The 26,916-nt window shown below is 47.0% G+C and overlaps 1 protein-coding gene across 9 annotated transcripts; it reads right to left on the bottom strand.

The window, feature by feature from the left end:
• Nucleotides 1-328: 328 nt before the first annotated feature.
• Nucleotides 329-25,862, bottom strand: LOC144112457 (uncharacterized). Of its 9 annotated transcripts, none has more exons than XR_013310265.1 (5): nt 25,613-25,862; nt 22,389-22,457; nt 19,349-19,568; nt 4,943-5,186; nt 329-4,683 (listed from the first exon to the last, which is right to left on the bottom strand). XR_013310265.1 is itself a non-coding variant. In XM_077645290.1 (4 exons), the coding sequence occupies exons 1-4, from the start codon at nt 25,714-25,716 to the stop codon at nt 14,290-14,292; spliced, it is 468 nt and encodes a 155-aa protein (XP_077501416.1). In that variant the 5' UTR covers nt 25,717-25,862; the 3' UTR covers nt 9,548-14,289. The 9 variants fall into 9 exon arrangements, 2 of the variants coding, with proteins under 2 accessions (XP_077501416.1, XP_077501424.1); XR_013310269.1 differs by lacking the exon at nt 25,613-25,862 and adding an exon at nt 24,915-25,032; XR_013310272.1 differs by lacking the exon at nt 25,613-25,862 and adding an exon at nt 24,519-24,612.
• Between the last annotated feature and the right edge of the window lie 1,054 nt (nt 25,863-26,916).

Here is a 26,916-nt window from a genome sequence, read left to right as displayed (position 1 = left end):
TGTGTTTGTGTTCATCACTCTACTGAGGAAAGAGAAAGGACTCATCGGCATGCTGTGATCACTCTTGTGTGTACACGTGTGTAAAAGCACATGCTCATTAGCATCAAATTGTATCAGGCAGTAACTTATAGTGTACAGGTTGAGGTGGATATGAAGGACGTGGTGGAGGCGGCGGAGGAGGAGGAGGAGGTGGTGGTAGGGATGGTGGTAGTCGTGTTTATAGTGTCCGTATAGAAGTACAATTTGGAAGAAAGTGTAAATAGTACTTTTTACAATTAGAATATTGTGAGACTGTGGACCAAGCGAGCTCTTTATTCCGGCTGGCAAATATGGCGGCCACTCCTCAAAAGACGAAGATGCGAGATGATGATGAATATTCACAGATGAAGACGAGGGTCACGCACTGTGCTAACACTTTCTCCCCCTATGGGCGAAAGCGACCGTCCCGGCCGCACGTTAGAGGGAAGTAGGGCGACGGGTGAAGGGCTTTAAGCGCGACACATGAACAATCTCTTCACCGCGACAACGCCGGTCATGGGCAGGATGGACAGGAGCAACGCGATAGTTCCCGGGGACGTTTGTTCGAGGACAGTGTACGGACCAATAAAGCGGCTGAGAAATTTTTCGCACAATCCGGGGGTACGCACAGGAGTCCACAGCAACACTTCATCACCAGGGAAGAAACGCACTCCATGGTGGTTGAAGTCATAGGTTGTTTTCCGGGAGGCTTGGCAGGCGTCAGTGTTCAGGCGGGCAATGGTGCGACAGTAGGCAAGACGGGAAGTAAATTCGTCATAGGAAAGGCCGGAAGAGGTTGTGGGGGCAGAGAAAAAAGATGCTTCGAGAGTGAAGGTAGGGGGGCGACCGAACACAAGGAAAAACGGGGAGAAACTGGTTGTTCGTTGCACGGCAGTATTGTAGGCAAAGGTTACAAAGGGGAGCATGGCGTCCCAGTTGGTGTGGGCGGGGTGAATGTACATAGACAGCATATCGGACAGGGTGCGGTGAAACCGTTCGGTGAGCCCATTGGTCTGGGGGTGATAGGATGTTGTTGTTTTATTGGCGGTCCGGGAAGCATGAAGAACTTCGGCAAGGATGCTGGAGAGGAATGACTTGCCGCGGTCACTGATAAGGACACGTGGGGCTCCATGGCGCAGAAGAATGGCGTTGAGGAAGAAATGGGCGATTTCGGAGGCAGAGCCAGACGGAACGGGGGCTGTTTCAGCGTACCGTGTTAAGTGGTCGACGGCTGAGACGATACAGCGGTTGCCCGATGAGGTTAGTGGCAAGGGACCGTGCAGGTCGATACCAACGACTTCGAAGGGTGAGAAAGAACAGGGAAGAGGTTGCAGAAGGCCAGCAGGAGGAGACGTGGAGCGTTTGCGGCATTGGCAAGGGATGCAAGATGCAATATATTTGGCTACAGAGGTGGAGAGACCAGGCCAAAAGAAACGGCGCTTTATGCGGTCATATGTTTTCTGGAATCCTAAGTGGCCGGCCACGGGGTCGTCATGAAGTGCCTGCAAAACCTCACGGCGAAGAGAATGGGGAATGACAGGCACCCAGGCGTGACCCAGGGCGCTATGATTGTGCCAAAGAAGGGTGCCGTCAACCAGCTTGAAACAGTTGAGTTGGCGTCGGAGGCTGGCATTTGGAGGCCGCATAGCACCACTCAGGCGTTCAATGAGAGTCCGGCAGTGAGGATCGGCCCGCTGTGCTGAAGCGAGATCGCCGAGAGCGGGAGCGGGCACCAGATCAATGGCTGCGGCCGTCGAGGCGTGGGTAGCGATGGAAATAGTAGTTGGGAGCGATGAAGCAACAGGAGGAGAGCACAGAGGTTCTGCGGAGGCGAGGGGGCAACGAGAGAGCGCATCGGTGTCTTTGTGTTTTTTTCCCGATTTGTAGGTGACTGTGAAATCATACTCCTGGAGGCGGAGAATCCAGCGGCCGCGGCGCCCAGACAAGTTCTTCTGTGACGACAACTAGCACAGCGCATGATGGTCAGTTACAATGGTGAACTGGCAGTCAGAACAGTCAAGATTTCAAAGTGTTAAGCTTCCGTTTTTGAGCAACTTTTGCTTGCACAAGACTGTCGTTCCTATTTTTACAATAGTTTTTCAGCAGAATGTTTGTTGCAGCGCTAAGAATGTGATGCATGATGAAGTGAGGACTATGACCGCATTCGCATTCGTCGAAACTGTCACCGTCTTCTATCAGGTTGTTAGACAGTGTGAAAAGGGCATTCCTTTGGTTCGCTAGAGAATGGAAAGGCACTGCATACTTTTTACTTCGCATCTTGTCCAGGACGATTTCAGCAGTCATTACAGCATTAACAACGGGAGGGTGGGGAACCTGAGCCCTCCAGGATTCATGTTTGCTATAATTTCAGTATTCTCAATTATGATGTCTTCATCCTCTGCCAAATTGCTCGGCAAGCAGTGCATGCAAGCTTTTAAAGTGCTGCATGGGCGCAGTATCCGGCCACGTGCGTTATAGCTGGCAGATTTTGTGCCTTCATTTCGAAGTTCTTGTCATTTACCTCAATGTTGAACCTCTGTAGAATCGCCTCATCAATGCTGACAGCAGATGCTCCTGAATCCATGTCTGGAAGCGCCAGGGCCACGGTGGAAGATTATTTTTTTCCACCGGGACCAGGGCTCTTTGTAGGCGAAGCTTGCGTTCGGATTCGAACACTTGTCTGATGGACACATGGTACTGCGACCCGGAAAGCTGCCTATACTTGCCAAATCTTTCCTCCAAGCAGTCTGTCTGGAACTTCCCCCAGAAGTACGTAGTCAAATCCAAAGTCTTCATGGCAACAGTTTATTATCTTGACCAAGGCTTCCGTAGTGAGACGCAAGGCACTGTGGGTCTCCCGAGTGAGAATTCCATTGTCAAACTTCAAACTCTCCCAGAGGGCAGCCTCTGCATGATGTTTTGAGGAATTCAACTTGTGGACACAGCTTTTTCTGCAATGAGAGTCTGCAGATCATCACGAAGCCGGCGTCCTTTGCTGGGCAACTTCACATTAACAAACCTCCACCAGGTTTCGACAACCTTTAAAAACTCCGCTGTTCCAGCTGCATGCTGCAGTGCATAGCGCTGACCGCATATTTCTAGAGCAGCTATGGTTGATAGGTTGAACACTTTCAGTGCAAGCTTCACATTTTGCCTTTCCATATTAGATGGATTAAGGGCCTTTACTGACAGTTGATAAGGTGGCCTTCTTCTTTTAGGTGAAGATCACGGAGGGTCTTGAACGAAGCAGTGATAACTTTTGGGTTGGAGTTCAAATTCATAAGTGAAGGAAAAAACATGCATGTTTCATGCTTCTTTTGGTTGATCCAATTGTTCCGAATACATTTCAACAAGTGAACAGGTTCAATAAAGAAAAAAAGAGGACGAGTGGGATGTTATGGGTGAGGATAGGAGCTGCTGACTTTTGATTACAATCCAGAGAGACATTGTTTTGCGATTTTTAGAGTTATCTGTGATGACTGCAATAATGCGAAGCTCAACCTTTTCAAGCTCATATATGACGCTGCGGAGCACAGTGTTCGAGCCTTGATTTGTACAACTGGCAAAATGTGGACACTTTTTTGTGCTGACAGGAGGCTTTGAATAATAGAGACATGAGCTGTCTTTGCTGCATTTGAAGTGTTGCTGGCAGTGCCGACAATCGTGCCACCCTTATAATCAAAATACTCCTGTAGATGGATCTCATCTATCATGAGAACCACGGACTTCTCATGATCCTTCATTGCACTCGCGATTTTCTTCGCATAAAGCAGGAAATAAGCATCCTGCTGCCCAGCTGCTGGAATAACATGTGCATTGCATACACGCCTGATCGTGGACTCATGCGGCAATGCGAGACCTCCGTAGTTACGCAAGTACCTATAAGCATGAGGAGAGATGATAAATAGAAGGCTGGAAAATACCAACAGCTCTGAAGAGTAGCGGGGTGACTTGCTCAAAAGGAGAAAGACATGTTCCTTTAAAAATGTCAAAGCATCTTGCCGATCTACGTCTTGCATTTCTTGATTTGTCGCGTCTTCAAGAAGGGATAGCACGAGATTCAATATGCCACCTGTCTTGTCTTCATGTTTGCGGAAGGCAGGAACCTTATCAGCGCTCTCGACGGCATACAACAGACCTGTCAAGCACCGAATATCATTCACAGTTTTTGGAATGATCTCCACGCCATCAAGTTTGGTGACCTCGACATCATGAAAATACTGCTTTAGAGAGAGGTCCTGGGCGACTTTAGCTAACTTTTTGCTGGGGCACCATCAACAGTCAGATTGAGGAATAGTATAAATTCATGCTGGGAAACCACCGTCCAGAATTTGGAGACTTTGATACATGGTATGCATTTCAACAGCGCATGAAAGTTGTCAATTTTGTTTCTGTCCTCTTCCGCATGGTGTGCTTCAATAGACAAGTTGATGGAATCTTGTAACTCAGCTGCCTCTCGGCGCGTCCTCTTTTCATCTGGGGCCTATCGAGACGTGCTTGCATTTGGGGCAGAAAGATATGCGGGCAGTCTGAAAGTATGCTTGGAACAGCATCAGGTCGTAACCGTACGAGCTTCAGCGCCACTTCAATTACTTTTCCGGTCTTTGTATCCGTGTAGCTTGTTCTCTTTACCATGTCGCACGGTTTAAAGTGGCGCTCGCCGACCTGGGATAAAAAAAACAGACAGTAAAAGCTCCAGAACCTGAAGTTTAAAAATCAGACAGGTGCATGACAGTACGAGAAAAATTTCTATAAATGTCGTGTGAACTGAATGCCAGCAATAATATTCCGCTACGGCTTTACAGACTTACCCGGTCCAAAAGAGACAGCACTACGGAATTATCTCGCAACATGCTGCCCACAGCGTTTTCAATTGCAACTGAGGGAGGGAGTAACAACGACAGTTAAAGGAATGTTTCCTTACCACCGACCGCTTTCCTGGAGTGAATGAAGTCCGCACGGTGGATAGCTCTAATCCATTGAGCTCTTCCTGCTTGGTCCGAAGAGAAGGTGAAAACTCGCACACGCTCACCACCATCATAGTTCCCGCGCACCGCGGTACGCAGCAATGCCCAGGCATTATCACAGCCTGCACACTGGACACATACCTCCCGGCACCGACGTACTTCCTCGTCGTTACCGACGTCGTTACCATACCGGTGCTAACCCTGAAACAGCGTTGAGTTTCGTGACACACACTGCACGAACAAAAAGAAAAGCAGAAATGCGAACACGTGCAACTACATTCACGAAATGAAGGAACCACTGATGTTTACCGCGGTGCGAACGCATTTTCCAGTCGAGCACTCTGTACGAAAACGAAAAAGTATAACGAAACCACGTACAAAAAAACAATGTTACCTTCCAAAATAAGCGGTTCAACAAAAAGTATAAATTTTACAAAATAATTTAATTTGTGCAGCAAAACAGTAATAAAAGCATCAAAATGTTTCCTTAAGTTCGATACTTCGGCTGGTACTGCTCCGCGCACGCGTTGTTGCACTACAGTGAACTAGAAGTATTGGTAGTTGCACCAAGATCACGGAGACCGGTTGGAGAAAGTGGGGGCACGACGGGCGCTCCTCGAAAGCGCCGAGAGCTGGTCCGTCGTAGTGTGATGGCGTAGCCACAAAAGAGAGGATGATATGCAGAGGCCTTAGCTAGTCTAGAGCAGTATGTTATTCTTACCCCATGGTCTAGAGGGTGGTACCTCGCCTCGAGGAGGAGCACATTCCCTTGTAAGTTACCTTAACTAACGACAGAGGGCGCCAGCGTCGCAGCGCGAGAGCCTGCTCGCACGCGGGAGAGGGCAGAAGGTGCTTCGGCTGGGATCGTCGGCGCGAGCGGATGTGTCGCTCGCGGCTCCGGCTCTTCGCCAGCGGAACGAGAAAGCGGCGGAAAGACTGGCTCCCGTATCTCGTCCCGTCCGGCTTCAGAGTATATCCCTTGCCCTTGCGCGGGTGAAAATTCGCTCGGAACCTTGCTGGTGAGTCGGACGACCTTGATTCATTAGCATACCTTGTTGCTAGCTGGCGTTATAGTTGCTGTAGCAATAAATGCCTGTTTGTGTCAGCCAATGTGTCGTTCCCTTGTTCGGTCAGAGCAAGGCCCGCCGTGGTTGGCGTGCGCTCGGTTGCGTACGTGATCACGGGGTGGGGTCCGGGCGGCTTTTAACTGTGTCAGCCGCGATTAAGCGGGGAGAAACTATTTATCCTCCGATTAAAACCCCACAGGATGTAGTTCATTTCAGAACGCGGAATAATATTGAAGCGATTCTGAAAAAAAAACGAGATTTCTCTTTCAAGTCGCACGAAATGCCACTTGCGATGAAAAAAAAATGTGCGAAAAAAGTTTCACCATGCGGCCGACCGCGGCTGCTCCGTTTTTATGGAGGCAAAACGCTAAGGCGCCCGTGTGCTGTGCGATGTCAGTGCACGTTAAAGATCCCCAGGTGGTCGAAGTCATTCCGGAGCCCACCACTACGGCACCTCTTTCTTCGTTTCTTCTTGCACTCCCTCCTTTATCCCTTCCTTTACGGCGCGGTTCAGTAGTCCAACGATATATCAGGAAGATACTGCGTTATTTCCTTTCCTCAAAATCCAGTTATTATTTTTATTATTATTACCATGCGGGATTTGAACCCACGCACCCCCAGTTGCATGCCTACTCTCCGGAGCGACGCGATAGAGCACATGACCACAGAACAGGGCGGAGTGAAACACCTCTCTTTATTTTTTGCAGACGACTTCCGTAGCCTTCACAGCATTGCACTTGATGTTTGAAGCGAGGTATAGTATAGTTGCCCGATACCACAACTTAGCAAGACCGAGCTTAGCGAAGTATAACTACGCATGATCTTCCACTCTCGCTTTGTATACTTAGGTTTAGCCGAGTTAAACCTGTGCTTTTAATTTTGTAGCGAAAGCTACACTAGGCTTGTCAGCAGCGCATTTCAGGCAGTCCGCGCTAGTCACTTCTGCGCATGCGCCATAACCATGGCAACCAGCGGCGCCGAGCCCCAGGTGTTCGCCGCGCGCCGCCGCTTCGCCGGTCTCCGCGCCGCGCGTGACGTTACACTTAGCTATGCGCCTCACTGCGCATGCGCGGTGCTCCGAGCCACGTGCCGTCCTCTCGCAGGTCTCCGCGCAGCACCCGCGCGGGACGTCATCACCTAGCTGTGCGCCTCACTGCGCATGCGCTATGCTCTTAGCGGCCGCGCCGCGGCAGAGGATATAAGTCGCGGAGCGACCGCTGGCCTTGGGAGAAGGTGCAATGGAATAAGACGGGGCTGGTGGCCGCGTGTATAGCAAGCGGTAGCTTCAGTTTACTTTGCTGAGCATAGAACAGTCACTGTGGTCTTGAAAGCGATAAACATTGATGAACTGTAAATAAACGATTGGTTCCCACACATTGACTCATTACTGTTTTGCCATTACGGCTACACCAAAGCAAAACCAAGCTAAACCGTACCTTTCGCTATGTATATCCTGGCCCAGCAGAGCTAGGCCACTGCCAATTTTTTTTTGCCTCGCTTGCAGCGTACGAGCTGAATACATGCAGCTCTTGGGGCTATAGGCGTCGCTTTCTTTATCCTCTACGCCACGTGCGCAGCTCAGCGGGGGCAGGACAAGGGTGAAGCACGCGCTGCTTGCTTTGTCCCGATAAGATAGCATATTTTTACCGGAATAAACGCCCCGGGCACGGCGTAAGCCGACCAAGTGAGCGCTTGTAGCTTTTCAGGGTCGGGACGAATACCATGATGGTTCACGACGTGGCCCAAGTACGTTACTTCCGCGAAACCGAAGAAGCATTTTTTTGGTTTCAAGCGAAGCCCAGCAGAGGTAAGGGCTTCGAGCACAAGTTTGAGGCGTCGCTGGTGTTCGTCGAACGTAGCCGCGTAGACAATGACGTCGTTCAGGTAGACCAACGCCACAGTGCACTTCATTCATGGCGTTGAGAAACATGATGATGAGAATGTGTTGCAGATTGTCACTAAAATTTGAGAGAAGATTGATGAGACAATCAGTGAAAGTGACATTGAATGTTGCCACGGAATTTTTACTAAAAATCCTGACAAGAGCATTCTTGTTGTTCAGTTCAAGTCTCGAGCAAAACGTGATAGCTCTCTGAGGAAAGGGAAAAACGCCCGTCTAACAAATGAGGACATTAGGATTGAAAACTCGGAACCAATATACATTAATGAGCACCTTTGCCCAGCCTTAAAAAAACTCCTGGGTATGGCTGTAAAGAAGAAGTATGCTCCCAACTGGAAGCCAGTATGGACTTTCAATGGGAAAATCTTTGCTAAGCAGTCCGACACATCGGAAGCTATACAAATATCTTGTGAGGTTGACCTTGGAAACATTGAGTGAAATCCGTGATTTTGTTGTTATTGCCTAGATACACTTTAATCAAATTAAAATGGAATATCACAGCTTCGCCCTACCAGAATGCATTCGACCACAGCAACGTTATCTGAAAACAGTGTTACACTTTAATGCTCGTTCTGCTCATGGAAGGCACGACGACATTATGTGTTTATTAAGCCAGTTTTCTTTTAAATTCAGTATAATCGTGACGACTGACACCTGGTATTACGGCGGCTGCGTTATGCTTCATCTTGATGGTATAATAATTTTTTCATTAACCGTGAAGTTCGACGTGGTGGTGGTGGTGCGGTTTATATAGAGATGTGTACAAAGTGTGAACTTCTTCCGGAATTTTGCAAGGTTAGGAAGGAATTTGAGTTTCTCACTGTAAAAAATAACTTGGAAATTATAACTGCTATCTATCGTCCACCAGAGGGAAACTTGTTATCGTTTTTTGAATTCTTTGATCGGCTGCTGGAGTATGTTCGTAGCAATAATCTTCAGTTAACTTGTGGAGGAGACTTAAATATAAATACTTTGCTTAATAATCCAACTGTTGTGAACTTTACAACTCGTATTCATGCTCTTGGTTTCGTAAGTGTGATTAATACACCAACCTGTGTCACTTTATCCTCTTCACCTGCGCTGGACGAATTGGATTGTCAACTCTGAAACCTCGATTCACAGCGCTGGCATAATAACACCTGATATAAGTGATCATTGCCCAATTTTTGTTTTGTGACCCTTTAATGAGAGTTATAAGTTGCTCCGAGGAGATAACTGTCCAGCATATAACTGATGATTCCCTGAGGGCGTTTCAGCATGACATTAGCCAACAAAACTGCTCCTCGGTATATAGTAAAACGAATGCAAGTGAGGCGAGTTTAAGATTTCTTGAAATGATTTCTCAGATCTATTCCGAAAACTCCCCAATAATAACCTTTAAGCTATCAAGAAAGATAAGAAAACTTTGGCCCACAATCATTTAAAAGCTATAAAGCAGAAAAATGCTCTTTTTCACGCATTTATGAAAGCGCGAAGTCCTGATGTGTTAAAAAAATTCAAAACTGCCAGAAATAAATGAAATTCTGACATCCGACGAGCAAAGGTTGTTTATTATGAAAATTTTTTTGTAAACATCTATAGACACCAATCAGATGCAGCGTGTAGAGTAATAAATAGTGCACTAGGAAGAGATAAAAAAGATGCAGTCCCTGATCAACTGATTTATAGAAACCAACCAATTACCGGTCGTGCTCTTGCAGACTTTTTCAATAAACATCTCATTGGACCTTCAGCACACACTCGGAGTTACATAACTAGCGAAGATTTAGGACTCTCACGGGCTGAAAGTATATTTCTTGAACCGACAGATCAGGCAGAAGTCTACAGAACATTTGTGTCCTTGAACAATAGTAAAGCGCTTGATATTAATAATATCCAAATCAAACACATTAAATATGTTTTAGTATAAATAACTGCTCCGCTTATATATATTTTCAAATTATCTATTGAATCGGGAGAATTTCCCACTGCAATGAAAAAGTCTAGGGTGTCAATTGTATATAAAGGAGGCGATGAAAACTTGCCAAAAAATTACCGTCCAATATCAATAATACCCACGTTTGCTAAAGGTTTCGAAAAGATATTGCACTATCGTTCTAACCGATTCATTGACAAGAATTATCTCATTTCTGATGCACAGTTTGGCTTCAGAAAATGACGTCCAACTGAGCTAGCTTTATTGGGGTTGAAGGAACACGTCATGCAAAATATAGAAAAGAAAGTAACCCTTGGCCTCTTTATAGACTTTAGTAAGGCTTTCGATTCCCTTGATCATTGTATTGTATCACAAAATGCATCAAATGATTGATAAGCACATCCATACTATCACCATCACATAAAAATCATCGTCACCGTGGTTTATGTAATACCCTCTTCTGGAGGGCCTTTAGGGGTAACTTGAATAAATAAATAAACTGAAGCGCCTCAACAACAAAAAGAAAAGACTTTTTCGAACCGCCAAACGCCTGAATAGCGCTTGCGCGTAGAAAAGGTATCAGTCTGCAGAAAAAAATATTCGAATATTTAGCAAGCCAAACCAAACGTTCCTTTTATTCATCAGTGTTACCGTCTATGCTACGCACCAATCCTAACAAGTTTTGGAAAACTATTAACCCTACACGCCACAAACCTCTAACATTACACAAAGATGGTAACATTCTCATACCGGAACAAGAAGTCTGTAGCACTCAACTCCTTTTTTCGCTGAGTTTTTACTAAAGAACCTGAAGGCGAATTGCCTTACTTCCCTGTCTGATCACCCTGTTATACCAGACATTCTGTTCGATACCAGCGGAATTATGAAACTAATCGAAGCATTGAAAGTGCCCTCTTCATTTGGTATTGATGACTTAAACTCTAAAGTCCTAAAATATACTAAGAACATTGTTAATGTCACCTTATGCCACCTTTTTCAACAGTCTCTAACATCAGGTGCGCTGCCACAAGACTGGAAAATAGGTAAGATCGTCCCAGTCCCCCAAAAAAGGTTAATCTTTTTCTTGTAAAAACTACCGCCCTATTTCCCTCACAAGCATTTGTTCAAAACTGATGGAACATGTTATTTATTCTCACATCATTAAATTCCTAGTCTCAGTCAACTTTTTTCATCCTAACCAACATGGTTTCTTAAAAGGACTTTCCTGTGATTCCCAACTAGCCCTTTTCATCAATGACCTTAGTTCGCATCTTGACTTAAATATTCCTCTTGACGCGCTGTTCCTTGACTTTGAAAAAGCCTTCGAGAAAGTACCGCACAAAAGATTACTACTAAAGCTCTCGCGTCTAAACCTTAATCATTTAGTGATGAATTGGCTTCAAAATTTTTTCACTAACAGAGAGCAATTCGTCTACGCTAACAAATCGTTGTCCCTTCGTTCTCCGGTTATTTCAGGTGTTTCTCAAGGCACAGTGCTCGGACCCTTGCTTTTTCTCATTTACATTAAAGATCTTCCTTCCAACGTTACTTCTAACATCCGGCTATTTGCAGATGACTGCGTAATTTACCGCCCGATTTCTACAAGCACTGACGCCGACACTCTTCAACAAGATTTAACCCGAACTGAAACTTGGTGCAAGCATTAGTTAATGTCCCTTAATATTGCTAAAACATGTATGATTTCTTCCCATCGCAGGCAATCCCACATTCCCTCTAAATATGTTCTTTTTGGTTCGGAAGTGCGCTCCGTTCTTACCTGTAAGTACTTAGGCATTACTTTAACTCATACCCTAACATGGTCTTCATATATAACGAACATCGCTAATGACGCTAAGCGCACCCTTGGCTTCCTACGTGGAAATCTTCGTTTTGCTACCCCTTCCATTAACTTATTAGCTTACCAAACTTTCGTCCGACCTAAATTAGAATTCGCTTCAGCAGTATGGGACCCTCATCAGTCAAACCTCTCGCTAACACTTGAAAAAAAAATACAAAATAGCGCTATCCGCTTTATTTACTGTGATTATTCATATTATACTAGTGTGTGTTCTCTAAAATCTAGAGCCTCTTTGTCTAGTCTTTAAACAAGAAGAAAAATATCTCGATTATGCTTGTTCCATAAGTTTTATCATTTATCTTTAGGAGCATCAATCATATGAGCAGCACATCGTCTGTCCAGCCGCATCCACCACAGCAAGACAGTGTACCCTCCCCGTGCAAGAACTGCCTCTCATTTCCGATCTTTTTTGTCAAATCATCTCGTGACTGGAACGATCTGCCGCCAGAAGCCATACACCTTACCAACCCCACCAAATTCAAGAAAAAGATTGAGGCCATCATCTTGTAGCCTGTCATGCCCATCGCTCATGTAATGCCCCTTATCCGGGGTCTTTGAGGTAATAAATAAATAAATAAGTATTCTAACTCATAAGCTTTCAGTTTATGGGATTCGTGGCAACCCTTTATTTTTGATAAAATCTTACTTAGCTGGCAGGCAACAGTGTGTGGGCCTTAGAAACCACCAATAATCTCTACTACCTATAATCAGAGGCGTACCTCAGGGAAGTGTACTAGGCCCTCTTTTATTTAATGTCTATATGAACAGCATTGTGAACATTGAAGAAAGTTTAAAATTCGTTATTTACGCTGACGACTGCAAGATTTTGTTCTCTGCTCCTGATGTAAATGAATTAGTCACCAAGTGTAATCAACTTCTTAATTGTCTCCATGAATGGTATGATGTTAATCTACCAAAAATTAATCCTTCAAAAACGAAAGTTATGTTATTTGGTGCAAGAAACATAAATTTTCGCCTAGAAAAACATCACTTGTGGTGGTGAAGAAATTGGAATTGTTCACGAACACACCATACTTGGAATAACATTCCTTCACACCTTACATGGAATTCGCATGTCCAGAAGTTAACCAAAAATCTTTCGTCGGTGACAGGTGAAATTGCTCGTTGCTGCGCATTCCTTCCAGCTAAAATAAAGCTTCAAGTATATAGTGCACTATTTGTGTCGTTAAGTTATTTACCTTCTTCACAAGAAAGCCATACGTCACATTGCCAATCTTGATTACCTAAGCCACACACGGCAAGCTTTTGAAACGTTCAGTGTGTTAAGAATTCAAAGTATGTATGAATTCCGTATATTACTTTCGTTTCATCTGTCGTTATCCTTTAGGTCTATAATAGAAGGCACTAAGGTATTGAAACAGAACGACCACACAGTTAATACTCGCAACATAGACAGTTGGTTAATTCCCCCTTTTTGCACTGACTATAAGTTCCGAGTATTACAGCACAATCTTCCAATAATTTTAAATAGATATTAAGATATAAATAACCCTACTAAGAAAGCATTGCCTGAATTTTTTTCTTCAGAAATAATTCCTGACTTCTTAGCGCCCAAGTACAGCTGTTCCCTTGTATGTTTTTTCAAATTTATTTTTTGCACTTCCGTATTTTCATTAATGGTGATTTTGTGCTTTTGTGATTTTGTGATTTTGTGCCTGTTTTTGTGAGAACTTTAACCTATGTGTTCGCTTTTTTATTTTGTGTGTGTAAAGATTTTCAACTGAATCTGCTCCTTTTTTTTCTGTGCATGTAACGATTTTGAACTGAGTCTGCCCCGGTTCCTTGTAACGACTGCCTGGGCCTCGTAGAGCTGTATACCTACAGCTTTTAGTCCAGGCAGCCAGCCAAAAGTTTCTGGGAAATAAATGGAATTGAATAGAATATGGCCCAAGACGCGGTCCATGAGGCGTCGGAAGCCGCAGAAAGCCGCGACGTCGGTAGCCGCGGAAAGGTCGTGGTAACTTTCGCCAGGCTCCTGCCGGCGAGTACGCAGGCGCTGGCACTGGAGCCGGGGCTGGCCCGACCCATGATGGTCGGCGAGGAAGCTCGCGATGGCATCGTACCGGCCCAGCTCCGTGCGGGGCAGGTTCGGGAGTAGCTCCGCCGCTCGTTCCCGCAGCTTGGAGACGAGCATCACCGCCTTTGTGCTGGCGTCCCAGCCCTGCGCTGCCGCGCTGGTGTCGAGATGGAGCTGGTAAGCCTCCCAAGAGCCAGTGCCATCAAAAGTTGGTAACTCTGCCGCCATCCCCAGCGGGCAGGCCGGACGTGACGCACCTGCGCCGGGCACACCAAGGTCGGCCTGCGAAGCCAGCCCGACGACCACGGGTGCGGATTCCATGGTGTTGATGGAAGGCACCAGCCCACCGCGGTTCGGGCCGGTCGGTACCGCATGCCGGGACCCTTGCTCGACCGCCTTCATCCACGCCTCTAGTCAGTCCAACCGCCGATTGAGGCGCTCAAGGGCGGCCTCGAGCGCCGGGGAAAGGGGCAGGCCGCTGGAACGCCCGAGATCGGCGGAACCGTCCACCGCACCGTGTGCCGCGTCAGCTGGAGATGGCCCACCGTCCTAGGCCGCCTCCGCAGCCTGTTTCCGAGCGCATGTGGACGCGATCCCACAGCTGCCAGCAAAATGAAACGGGGCGGCGGTCCCGCCCAAAGAGAAACACGCCTGGTCGGAGAGAGCTGTTGTTGTTCTTGTTCCCCTCACAAAATGGCACATACCCACAAGGGGAATTGGCCATAACCAGGCGGTGACTATTTAAATTGCAGATTGCATATGGCAAGCGTGGGATGACCTAACAAAAACTGTGCAACTCTGATTCCGTAGCAGAGGAGGTTGCAGGAGGTTAGGGCGACCTAACAAACTGAAAATTAGGTAAGGGAATCAGTAAAGAAAAATGAGAGATTGAGAGTGAGAGTAGGAATTGCAAAAAGTAGTTACCCAAATACGAAAGCTTATGATGGTATGGGCAGTACGAAAGCTTATGAAGGGTGACGTTTTGGTTCTAGGAGATAATTTTGAACGACAGAGCAAACATTACCATTGGTATGGCCAAGCATAGAAGCGCCAAGGGACAGAACAACCGCAGAAGACAGACGCAAATTGAGATTCTGCATTGGGTCCTCTAATAGTCGCCTTCGGATCGATGAGTAGCGACGACAAAAGAGAAGAAAGTGCTCTATTGTTTCCGGCTCAGCACAATACTGACGCAATGGGGGGATCGCCAGACCAGGCCTGTAGAGGTAAAAATTTAGTTGCGGCACCCGGCAACGAAGCCGCGGGAAGGAAACTTGAAGTTTGCGCGATCGCCATGCTGGGCTTCTCGAAGGGAACAGGAGGCGTTGGAAGTCATCCGATGAAGTAAGCGCTGATGCGCCAAATTCTTTCATTACAGTGTACCTTCGAAATCGTACCGCCGTGATGTAAGGAGTTGTTGGAAGGGGGTCAAAAATCGGTCCACTCAGGGCTGCCTTCTCTAGAGCATCAGCTGATTCATTTAATAGAAGACCCCTGTGCCCAGGAACCCAAATAAATCGAATTGATTTGATATGATGAGGGATCAGGAATTTTATTATCCGAAAGAGCTGCGATTCAGTGCACGCAGACAGGGAAGTGCGTAAGGATAACGAGTCCGTAACTATTATTACCGCTGATACAGAGATGGGTACCTTGCGCAGAGCCAGAACCACTGCTAGAAACTCAGCCAGATAGATAGGTGTAAAATCTTGAGGACGGAGAGAAAAAGACCAGTCAAGGCCTACACCTGCCTTTTCGTCACACACCGAGCCATCAGTCGCAATAGCAACATGTGTGCAGAAGGTCGACTAGTAATCCTGCAACATACCATTTAACAAAGAGAAAGGCAGTAATTTGGCATTACGTGGGTAAATATCGTCGAAGATGATGGTCACAGTTGAGGGAATGGACCACACCAGAATAATTTCAGGTATTCGCACATTTAGTTTGCCCAGCAAGGATTCAACGAAACAGATTTGGGGAGTTTGATGCCGAGACCAACCGACACCCAAGAACTCCACTCGCTGCCCTAGGAAGATGAAATGGGATGCATGCTGCTCCGAGTCGCAAAATTTTAAAAACGTCTGTACCGTCAACAGGCGAAACCTTGCAGTATGAGGCGGCACCCGCGCTTCGAGATACAAAATATTGTTTGCCACGTATTTAGGGAGACCCAAACAGAGGCGCAAAGCTTCTCGCTCTAAGAGCAGAAGTGAGCGTAGTTTATATGCAGCCGTTCCAGAAAACAGAACGCAGCCAAATTCCAAGATAGGCCGGATAACATTTTGTAAATCATCAGAAGAGCATGTCGGCGCATACCACAGCGTGGGCTACTCGGCCTTCGCAGAAGACCGACTGCCCGAACCCCTTTCGCAGCAACCTGATCTATATGTGACCGCCAAGAGAGAGAGGTGTCATTAGTTGCCCCGAGATACTTTAGAGAACAAACCTGAGGAATCACGTGATGACGATAAACGAGTGAAATGTTTACCTGTTGAGAAATCGGAAAAAGTAACAAAGCGCACTTGTTTACATTAAGACTTAAGGGGATTTCAGATAACCATCGGTCAAGTGAATTTAAATACGACTGTAACACCATATAAACGAATGTAAATCACTCGCAGCAGCAAAGAAAGCTATATCGTCTGCATACACGTATGTAGTCACGTCAGGAGAGGTCGGAATCGAACTGAGTAAGAGATTGAAAAGAACAGGGGAGAGAACTGCACCTTGAGGCACTCCTCTAGATTGACGAAATTTCCGTGTAGAAATCCCGCGTTGACAACAATAAAATTCCCTGTCAGCCAGGAAAGCTGACACCCATGCCACAAAAGAATTTGGCAAGCCCAGAGCCCGTAGTCTATGGATCAGAGACCCGTGCTCTACACTGTCATACGCTTTCGAGATGTCAAGAGTTACAAATGCAGCATATTGGCGATGCCGGCGAGCTAGTCTGACACGGCTTTCTAGGTCAGTATGCGCACATCATATGGAGCATCCAGGCTTGAAACCAATCTGACAGGGGTTAAGCAGACCCTTTTCAGTAATGATGGCCGTGATTCGTCCATACAGCACGCGTTCAACCAGCTTCACCAGACTCGATGTCAAAGAAATTGGTCGAATGTTGTCTAGGATCAACCCTTCGCCTTGCTTTTTAAGTACCGGGATAACTTTTGAAACACGCCATACATCCGGGATCCATGGGGTTCTTATAGAGTAATTCACCAGCTACAATAGATCATTGGGGGATTCGTCAAACAGAATTTTAATCATCGCCGAGGTGACGCGGTCAGGACTAGGAGCTGCAGGAGGTAACCGATTTATAACTTGGGAGAGCTCATAAACAGAGGCATCATAGTGATTCCCCAGCTTATGTGGGCGAGAGAGCACAGCCGAAAAACGGTGTTCCAGGCCTCTGTCAATTTCTTCTAATGTCCTGGCAAGCTCTACTGGAGTCAGCACATTAGAGGAAATGTTGTGAGCCGGTGGGAGCCTGTTCCTTGACCTCAGGAAGCGAAACAAGGCGTGTCTGTTATTCGATTTTGATAGATGTTCATAATTCTCCTCATCATATTTTTCCTTTGCCCGAGCGACTGTGCGCTTAAAGGTAGCTGCGAGAAATTTATAATCGATCCAAATCCTGGGGCATTGATTACGAATTAGTCTCTTCCAGGCTGCCTTGCGCCGCCTATAATCCTTTGAACATTCTGCGTTCCACCAAGGGCTCGGCGAACTCCCATACTATCGCGCACTATAAATTCTGATTGCCTCCGTACCTGATCTAATGCAGAGAATAATCCTAACACCCTGCTCTCCTGAGACAAATTCGGCAAAGATTGTAGTTTTGAACTTAGTGAACTTTTGAACTTGTTATAATCGACTAAGGTGCAACTGAATCCGCCGATAGAAGTCATCGGACACAAAATTTCAATAGTTATTGGAAAATGGTCACTGTTTGTTGCAGAGTCAACAGGAGTCCAGGAGGAAACTGTGACCCCTGGGGTTGAAAACGTTAAATTTAATGCTGATCTTTATTGGCCACGGAGAAAGGTCGGAAAGCCCGAGTTTTTACAGTGTAGGTTATTCACACAGGCCCAATTCCATAAACGCAAACCGCAGTGGTCTGTTCGAAAATCCAAAGTGAAGTGATGCGAATTGAAATCCCTGACCAGCAACACATGCGATCTGCTCACAGAGAGTAAGGAATCCAATGGACATGTGTCATGAACCCCAGATGAAAAATATGCATTTGCGACTGTGATAGGATGAAAACCAGGAATTGAAAGATCCACTGCCTGAACTTCGCAATGAGCGTCCACACGCTGAAACACCAGTCCTGCCCTGTGACAAAATCTGGATGAAACCAACAGAAGCAACCCCCCCCCCCCCCTTGATGGGCGGTCAATTATAAAAACTCAATAATTTTTCATATGAAATGAAAACTCTTTAGAGAACCAGGTTTCTTGAAGTGCAATAATGTGGGGAAAATCGATTTGAAAGACTTACTAAATAAGTGTAGGCTGACTGAATTAAACGACAGTTCCACTGCAGCACTCTCAGAGACCCTATTGTGCTGAGAGATCTGCAGCAGCAACTGCCTTTTCCAAAATGCTGTGGTTACCAGATATTTCTGAATTACTCTTTTTTGTTTTGGATTGAGGGGGGCTAGACGGCCCAGCAACGGCCAAAGGAGACCGGCTACGTTTTTGAGCTCGAGCATCGAGCTCCATCAACTCAATAACACCCATCAATGGCTCCGGTCGTGACTTCAGGTAAATGAGTTGGAGACGTGCGCTCTTTTTGCGGCTTCTTTGAAACAAGAGAAGGCTTCTCCGCACTCTGTGCAGGATCTAGAGCAGCATCCACTGATAACATCATCGCAGTATTGGAGTTCAGAATTAAAGAGGACATTTGCGACACCATGACTTGCGAGATGCACTCTGTTACTGAAACCACTAAACGATCCATGACCTTTGCCATAGCCATTTCAACCGCAGTACCAATTGCAACTGACAGGCTTGAATCCACCACTGCAGTCGTCTGCCGTGCTGCCACACTTGAGTAACCGTACGTCCTCTCCTTAACAATAGCCATGGCCTCGCGCCTTGAGCACCGGCGCTTTCCCAGCACCTCCAACACCTTAACCTCCTCAGCCCTCGCAGGACAGTTAGAATATGTTTCAGGGTGGCTACCGCTGCACAAACAACACATCTCATCTTTTGAGCAACTTCCTTCGCGATCATGATTTCCTCCGCACGCACTACACCGTGAGCTGGATTTACAGGCGTTCGCGCTGTGGCCAAGCCTCCAGCAGTTGCGGCATTGAAGTGGCCTTGCGGTATACTGGTTCACCCTGAAAACCAGGGGCCACACCTTCAGCTCAGAAGGACAAGAGGTACCAGCAAAAGTGGCAATTACCTTTCCGTTGGAATCTCCGTTCCCTGAACTACCCGTGTGCAACGATGTACAGAAATAACCCCTGTGGGGGAGAGTTTCTCCAGCGTCTCCATAGGACTAAGTCGCGAGTCAACACCTCGCACCAGACCTTTATAGCACGCCAAGTGCGGCGGGATAAATGCGCTTACCGACTGACTTCCAAAAGAGGTGCACTTTAGCAAATCCATGATGAAGGCCTGGTCTGCCGACCTGCACAACACGCCTCCTCTGCCGTACTGCCGGGCGTCACAGATTTTTAAAACGAGAGGTGAAATCGCCTGTAGCGCAGACTGGACCGCATCTGGGTTGTTGAGCCTAATGGCGCCTCCATCCAAAGGTACCAGAGCCACGGGAATAGTGCTGACGCCACTGCGAAAGAAGGCGTCCAGGGGGAGTTGGTTAGGGGGGAGGCTGGCCGACCAGGGGGAGTTCCCCTGGCCAGGAGAGGAAGTCGACATTGGCGGCCCTAACGACCTGCAAGCGTCATGTAAAAGTGAAAAACAATCAGTCAGAAGCTGGTAAGACAGTCACCGCCCAGTGAGACCGCTCGCGCCTCGTGGTTAGGCTGAAACCGCTGGGCGGAAACCGCACAGTGGGACAAAACAGTTAGCCAGCCGTCAGCGTCAAATTTTAGTGAACCGGGAAGGAAGGAAGGCCTCAGACGTTGCTGGCACATACCCACTACGGTGGAGTGGCCAAGACACAGGCGGTTAACTGCTGGATACAGGAAATTTTTGACATGAAAAGGAGTGGTAATAGGATGTAGTCTGATAGATTGAAAGACGGAAGGACAGGGGTCCTGTTCACTTGGAGATCGAAGACGGGGCAATGGCTTAATGTGCATAATAGTATACAATGCCTGTAATGTTTCAATGTCGTACTGACTGAGAGCGGGAAGAAGAAATCAGAATGGGAGGCGCTGCGTTTCTTGAAGAAAATTTTGCACAGCAGAGCGCACACTCTTGTCGCTTCGTCCAAGCAAAGAAGCGCCAATGGAAAGAACAACCGCGGAGGACACAGGCAAGCCCAGTGCGAAAAAGATGTGCTGCTGTAACGTCTTCTTCATCTTTCCAGGAACACCGCCCGGCGGCCCCGAATCATCTTCCTCTCTGCGCGCGCTCGCTCCTCCGCGAGCTCTCCGCAACTCCTCCTCTTCCGCCCAGGGCACTTGGTCGGCTTACGCCATGCCCGGGGCGTTTATTCCCGTAACAATAGCATACCCTTCTCGACGAGAAACAGGCGCCCCATAAAGGGTTTCTTCTCTTCCTTGCATTTGCTTTTTGGTTTAGACATACCGTGTGATGTTGGAATATGAACGAGTATACTGAAATCTAAAGGCCATTCCCCCGATAAATGGTTTACTTCATATTCATAAGAGGAGCCGATATAGGCAGGCCACTATTGCACACAAAATAAAATAAACCATTAGAAGAGGAAAAAAATTAATGCCAGCAGATATCGGCGTAGTCAAAGCTTGAACATTAAAGAACAAAAATTGGTGCAGGGTTCACAGTCAACCACCCGGGGACCTTTAACGTGCACTGACATCGCACAGAACAGGGACGTCTTAATTAGCGTTTCGCCTCAATCGAAACGCAGGGGTAGTCGAAATTATTCCGGAGCCTTCCACTACGGCACCTCTTTCTTCCTTCTCCTCTCACTCCCTCCTTTATCCCTCATTATATCGGTGTCCGCCGATATGTGAGACAGATACTGCGCTATTTCCTTTCCCCAAAAACCAATTTTCACTGAAATTTTTTTCATAGTCACAAAAAATAGCATTTACGGAATGCGTCCACTGCGTTCCCTGTAAATTTAGGGTGACCACCCACGGAAATGATCTCCCATATCCTCGTTGACCTAAAATTGCAGAGAGTGATGATATATTCGCGATCAGCTTGAAGGACTTCCCACTCTCTACGAATGGCACTCCACAGCGCGTCCGCTGTTGCCCTGGAAAGTTTCGTCTGTACAGGTAACGAGGTGAGCTGCCCTGTCTAGAGCGCGCAGGCAGTGCTCTGCGGGGCAAGTCAGTGCCGTCTAACATTACGCTAAGGAGAAGGAGTTACGCGGCCCGTACGCATGTGCGGCCGATTAAAGCGGTGCCTGCTCGTGGGTTCTCGGCCTCACTTCCGCTCAGTGCTTGCGGTTCACGCCGCTATGGCCGTGCTGAGTGATAAGTAACAACGGCAGGATAACCAACGCGTATCGCGTTGGTTTCACGGTTTCGCGGCTAGGCAAACAAGTGCAAGCGATATCGGGTGATCGCGCGTTTCAAATATGGACCAGGTTAACACTGAAAACTAGGCCCAGTTGGTTTTGTGGTGCCTGTTTTCGTCTTGTCTCGATAAGGCAACTAAAACGTTGCTATAAGGTAAGCTACACTTGCAGCGGCATAATAAGCCCCAGAGGCTGCCATGTTGGGTGGCCTGGACAGATGCGAAATGCGCCATCTGTCGTACCTAGATACTCAGCGCAGATACACGCCGAAATGCATTATGGCCGTGGCGAGTAATGCGTATGCAGAGACGCGCGATCATTCGCTATTACTCGCGCTTGCTTTAACGGCTGTCTCGTTACACTCGTGAAACACTTCGGTATATATGGCGACGCCCTGGCCGCCATCACAGCGTCACAAATGCAGGCAGCACGGCCCTGGTGGCACGAGACGAACTCGCAAGGCGATGGTTGACAAGGAAGCGATGAACAGGCATTCCTACGTTTTTGTCACGCATGCGCACGGGACGCATAACTCAAACCTAGAGCCTAACCGTATAGATGGCGCTGACTTGCTCCGCAGAGCACCGTCGGCGCGCTCTAGACAGGGCTGCTCACCACCGCGCAACTTCATGCGCCCTCGCAAATTTTCGACGGGATTTGTGTCCGCTGCATTTGGAGGCCACTGCAACGTGGGCACGCCAAAATATTGAAGAAGGGTGGTCACCTGACGTGCCATGTGCATAGGGCCTGTCAACTGCTGGAGGAGGAGGCAGCCGTATGGGAAGGGTTCATTCAGCACATAGGGAGCATGGTGTCTTGTAGCACAGAACTGTTACAGGAAGCTGTGCGCTTTCCGCATGGGAGTGTTAGCATTTGTGTACCTTCGCTGTCTTGTAGGAAACACGCAAAATACCTTCATAATACCGCAGATAAAAAGCACGATGTAAACCATGCAGACTAAGAGCTCACCTCGCGCAACATACGCACACACGTAAAACAAATCTGCAAACGGCTCCACGTCGTAAACACAGGTCGCACCTACAAACAAAGAAATGGAAAGCCATGAAAACGTGCTAAATGGTGTTCATCGTTAAAAAGCGCACTGTTAACAAATGTTCCAAAACAACGTCACCGAAATGGTCGTCTGGAATGATCTCCTTTCAATATTTTTTTTGCTCAGAACATAAATATTTTTTTGCTCACATTAATTATGCTCACTTAGTTTGGGGGAGTACTACTGCTACAAATTTAAGAAAAGTCCTTACATTGCAGAAACAAATGCTGCGACATATTTTTAATGTTCCACTGAATCACCCAAGTTCGCCTTTATATGAAAAATAAGGGATTATAAAAATTACTCAACTTTACCTTTACCGCCTGTGCTTAACTTACAGAAAGATGTAAAACAAAACATAAACTTTCTTTTTTTCTTAGCTTTCTTATCAAAGAGAATACCTTCGCATGATACACGTTGTCCGGAAATTTGGAACATAAACTACGGAAAGCAAATGATTAAACAAAAACGGCCAGAATTATTGAATATTTGTTATAGACACAACATACATCCCAAAAAAGCATCAATGAAAGGCCTAAAATTGTTTTTTTTTCGGGATGAAATCTATTTTGCTGAAGACAAATTACCTTTATCCTACTATACCTGAATTGATTTTTTTTTGGATGCCTTTACAATGTTTTCCGTACTCTTCTTGTATGTAATGGCGTGAAATATACTCCTTTCTACGTGTAAATATGCATTTGTAGTCTTTGTGTATGTCTAGAGCCATGTGAATGCGACATATCTTCAATAGCACAATTGTCTCAGTATGTACAAATAGGCCTCACTATTGATACTACGTTGTTTCTTTTTGTTTCATGATAACTTGTTTTATTACGTGTTATTTTCATTTCTCATGATCGTTATGACTGCGTTAGTTTTGAAATATGTTCTGTCGTCCACTTAGCTCTGCCTTTGTGGAAGCAATTGTGTATTTTATATGGGGGGTGGGGTTGGAACCAGTCAATCTGTCCAGCTTTTTCGAGCAGCTGTTGAGGAGTGGAATTACCCTCACGCACTCATTCGATAGGCTTAAGCTGGATATAGACAGAGTTGGATTGTCACGTCGTCTCCCACATGATGAATGTATTAATGACACGTTGATGCCACATCACATAACTGAAAGCTCCAGTGATTGGGCAGCATTCACGGATTGAAGGTATGTTTCTGAGTTATATGAGCTTTAAAGTCCCAAAGCTGTGCTATCAGCAACGAAAAGAAGAAAACTCAGGTGGCAACACAAATAAAACCAACATAGTACCTTCCGGAGAGGAAATACAAGCGAGCTTGATTAAGACTTCAGCAAAAAGTCTTCGCGCCTTAGAAATTAATTACAGAAGCCAGTATTGACTTTCCCTGGCGAACAGCTTCTTACAGTGCTGTTTGTGGCTCAGTTCTCTTGTGTGCGTTTCATTTCTTGCCGATAGTACATGGGCTGTACGAGGGACAATGTAGTGGAGGGCTCCATAAATTTGGGCACCCTGAGGTTCTTTAACGTGGCCCCAAGTCGCACAGCACACGGTTTACAGCGAGAGCTGTCGGTAAGTAGTCCAGCAAAAAAAATGGCTTCGTGCGCCGTACACACCGTTCAGCACTGCGAAAGAAAGAGAGGCACACCACTTTCCGCGCTCGGTGAGGCTGGTGAGACGCGCTTTGAAAGTTTGCGGGAGAGGAGAAACGGCGCGTTAAGAACAAGCACTTCAGAAGAAAGGAGCGAGGAGGAGAGCGCTGTCGCCACTACACGGGAGTGCAACAGACAGGACACATTTGCAATCATTACAGCGACGGCAGAGGTGTGCTGTTCGTCGCGGACGAACCGGTTTTAATTTGACACGAGGTAACAGCACGGTTCTGTCGACAGCGCATTCAAAGCAGCTGTGGGGGTGCAAAAACACTTCAAGACAAATGAAGAAGTCATGCACACGTTGACTTGTACTAGGTACACACACCATTTCATTTAAAAAAATGCCGTTTTTGCTGAGCTGCGAAAATTTGGACACCTAATTATTATATGCTGTTACAATGCGAGAACATAAGAACCTCACTGTGAGGTGCCATGCACGACTTTGCACCTGCCAGCCGTGGCATATGACAAGGTTCTTCCCACAGCGGCCACCTTGCTGACTTTGTCTCCTCTCCCCTGGAAGAGAAGAGGATGATGCTCATTTCTGCACTGCCGTCTGCCAACAGTGGCAGGTCGCAGCTATCTCTTCCATGTTCTTGGCAGGTGGCTCTAGCATATGCTAAGGTGCCACTTTTTACATTGCTGGTCGCAAGGTGTGACACGACTGGTGAGTGCGGGGACATGGGATTCTTATACTATCCATAAAAACGCTAAACGCAGCGGTAGCTAAACTTTGCACATGACCAGTAAAACCACACGGAAGCACCACATGCGCGAAACGCGGCTAACAGCTGCCACAGAGTTCAGCGTTTCTCACCTTCATTTAAATGCGGTCGACGCGGCTGGGATTCAAGATTGCAACCTTGGGCTCAGCAGCCGAGGCCAAAGTGAGTGAGCCGTCGGACGGGTACGCCTTCCGGGTTTGTGGTGTTTACGCCTGCTAGGCAGTTAATGGTCGACGAGTAACGCGCAGGTGCTGTTCGCACTGGACCGGCCCATCAAGAGGCTATCGGCGAACCTCAGCCTGCCTGAGTCAGCGTCGTCGTCAACGACCGCCGCGTCCCGGAGGACTGCTGCTACGGCGAGCACCTAGATGATTCCGGTTAGTCCTAGAGGGCACATGACAATCGCTGGGTTCAGCGACCGCGAGAAGCGTCCACTCTGCGCAGGGATTCATTTGACTGCATAAGGCCTCGCTTACTTCGTAGGCCCAGATTGAATGAATGCTACGTTGATGTAAAATATACGTTTTACATTCAAGCCAAGACTCATGTTGGTCTTTGTAGTATGCTGGCGTGTTTAAATGTATCCAGAGACGATTCATACAGCGAAAGCTGTCTGAGCAGATGAACAAAGAGATTTTACACCCCGCGCACTACAGTATTGTGCGTTTTTATCGCTGACACTCAAAAATCTCCCCGCCTCAACCGCTGGCTCGTTTGCGGTGAAACTGCACACAGAGCTTGCGTATGATGGTAACTTTTGTATCGTAGGAAGTTTGACAACGGTACTTACTTAGTTGAGCCGTGCATGATGCGAAAACATAATCGTCTACGTAGAGATCGGCAACCAAAACCCGCAGACGACGCTTTTTCGCTGAAGGGCGGCAGTGGCGCCATCTGGTTGCGGTAGCGCAAAGCGTCACGACAAGGCCGTCGAGGAGAGCGTTGCAAGGAGCGCGGGCCGTTTGAATATGCCGTTCCTGTCGTTTCGTCTGCTTCTACTGAAGCGCTTACAACATTTTCGACTAATTAAGCGGAAAAATATCAGACCAAATGATTTAACGAGGATTTACCTTTTAAAGAATATTGTTTGCAATGCTCGCCTCGGCGGCCTTGTTGGGACGGTTTCCACTGCCCAAAACAGATGGCGCCACTGCCGCCCTTCAGCGAAAAAGCGTCGTCTGCGGGTTTTGGCTCGCCGATCTCTCGTAGACGCTTACGTTTTCACATCATGTGCGTCTGAACTAAGTAAGTACAATTGTCAAACTTGCAACGATACAAAAGTTACCATAATACGCAAGCTCTGTGTGCAGTTTCACCGCAAACGAGCCCGCGGTTGAGGCGGGGAAATTTTTGAAAGTGTCAGCGATAAAAACGCACAATACTGTATAATAAAGAGGACTTTTCTTCACTGACGGCAGACGAGAAGGGTCTGCTAGCAGATGGGGGAAGGCTACTGGCCACTGCCTTTTTATGTACCCAAAATAGACAGTCGGTTGTGAGGCAGCTCTATTGGTGTACTCAAGACTGTTTTTGACCAGGTGTGGTTTTGCAGTGTGCACGGAAATATAACAACACCGGTGCTTTAAACGCGATAGCTTTAGGGCGTTCATGTGCAGAACATTCGACGTCGGCATCGGCCACATTAGGCGAAAAATCCCCAGAGAAGCAACCTAGAAGGTCGGTGGGCCAGCTAAGTCATGTAACCTTGTGGTGGCATCACAACGTGCGCACAGGACTGTGCGCAAACTGCCCACCGGTGCAGTCATATTAATAATTGGCCGAGAGAGGTTGCTGAGAAGAGCAACCTGGATCGAACATGTCCCTCCAGTGGCTGCATCGGCCATCACAGGTTAGTGACTCATTGCGTAACCGCTTCACCACTGCGCCGGGAGTGGTATGAGGACTCCCAGGGTTCTATGAATGCTAAGTACATGATGCCCAGTTCTGTATATATGGGGCATTGACTCATTAGCTTGCGCATTATACCCTTAACGCGAGGCTTGAGTGCCCCTCCCAGTTTTTGAACTTATTTTTGCCTGATTTGAAATATCGTTATTGGAGCTGGGATATAACTCTCGAACTCTGCTGCACTGG

The sequence above is a fragment of the Amblyomma americanum genome, chromosome 1, assembly GCF_052857255.1.
Source record: "Amblyomma americanum isolate KBUSLIRL-KWMA chromosome 1, ASM5285725v1, whole genome shotgun sequence".
Lineage (NCBI taxonomy): Eukaryota > Metazoa > Arthropoda > Arachnida > Ixodida > Ixodidae > Amblyomma > Amblyomma americanum.
Note: the sequence above shows the minus strand (reverse complement) of the source record. Positions and strands in the feature narration are given on the sequence as shown.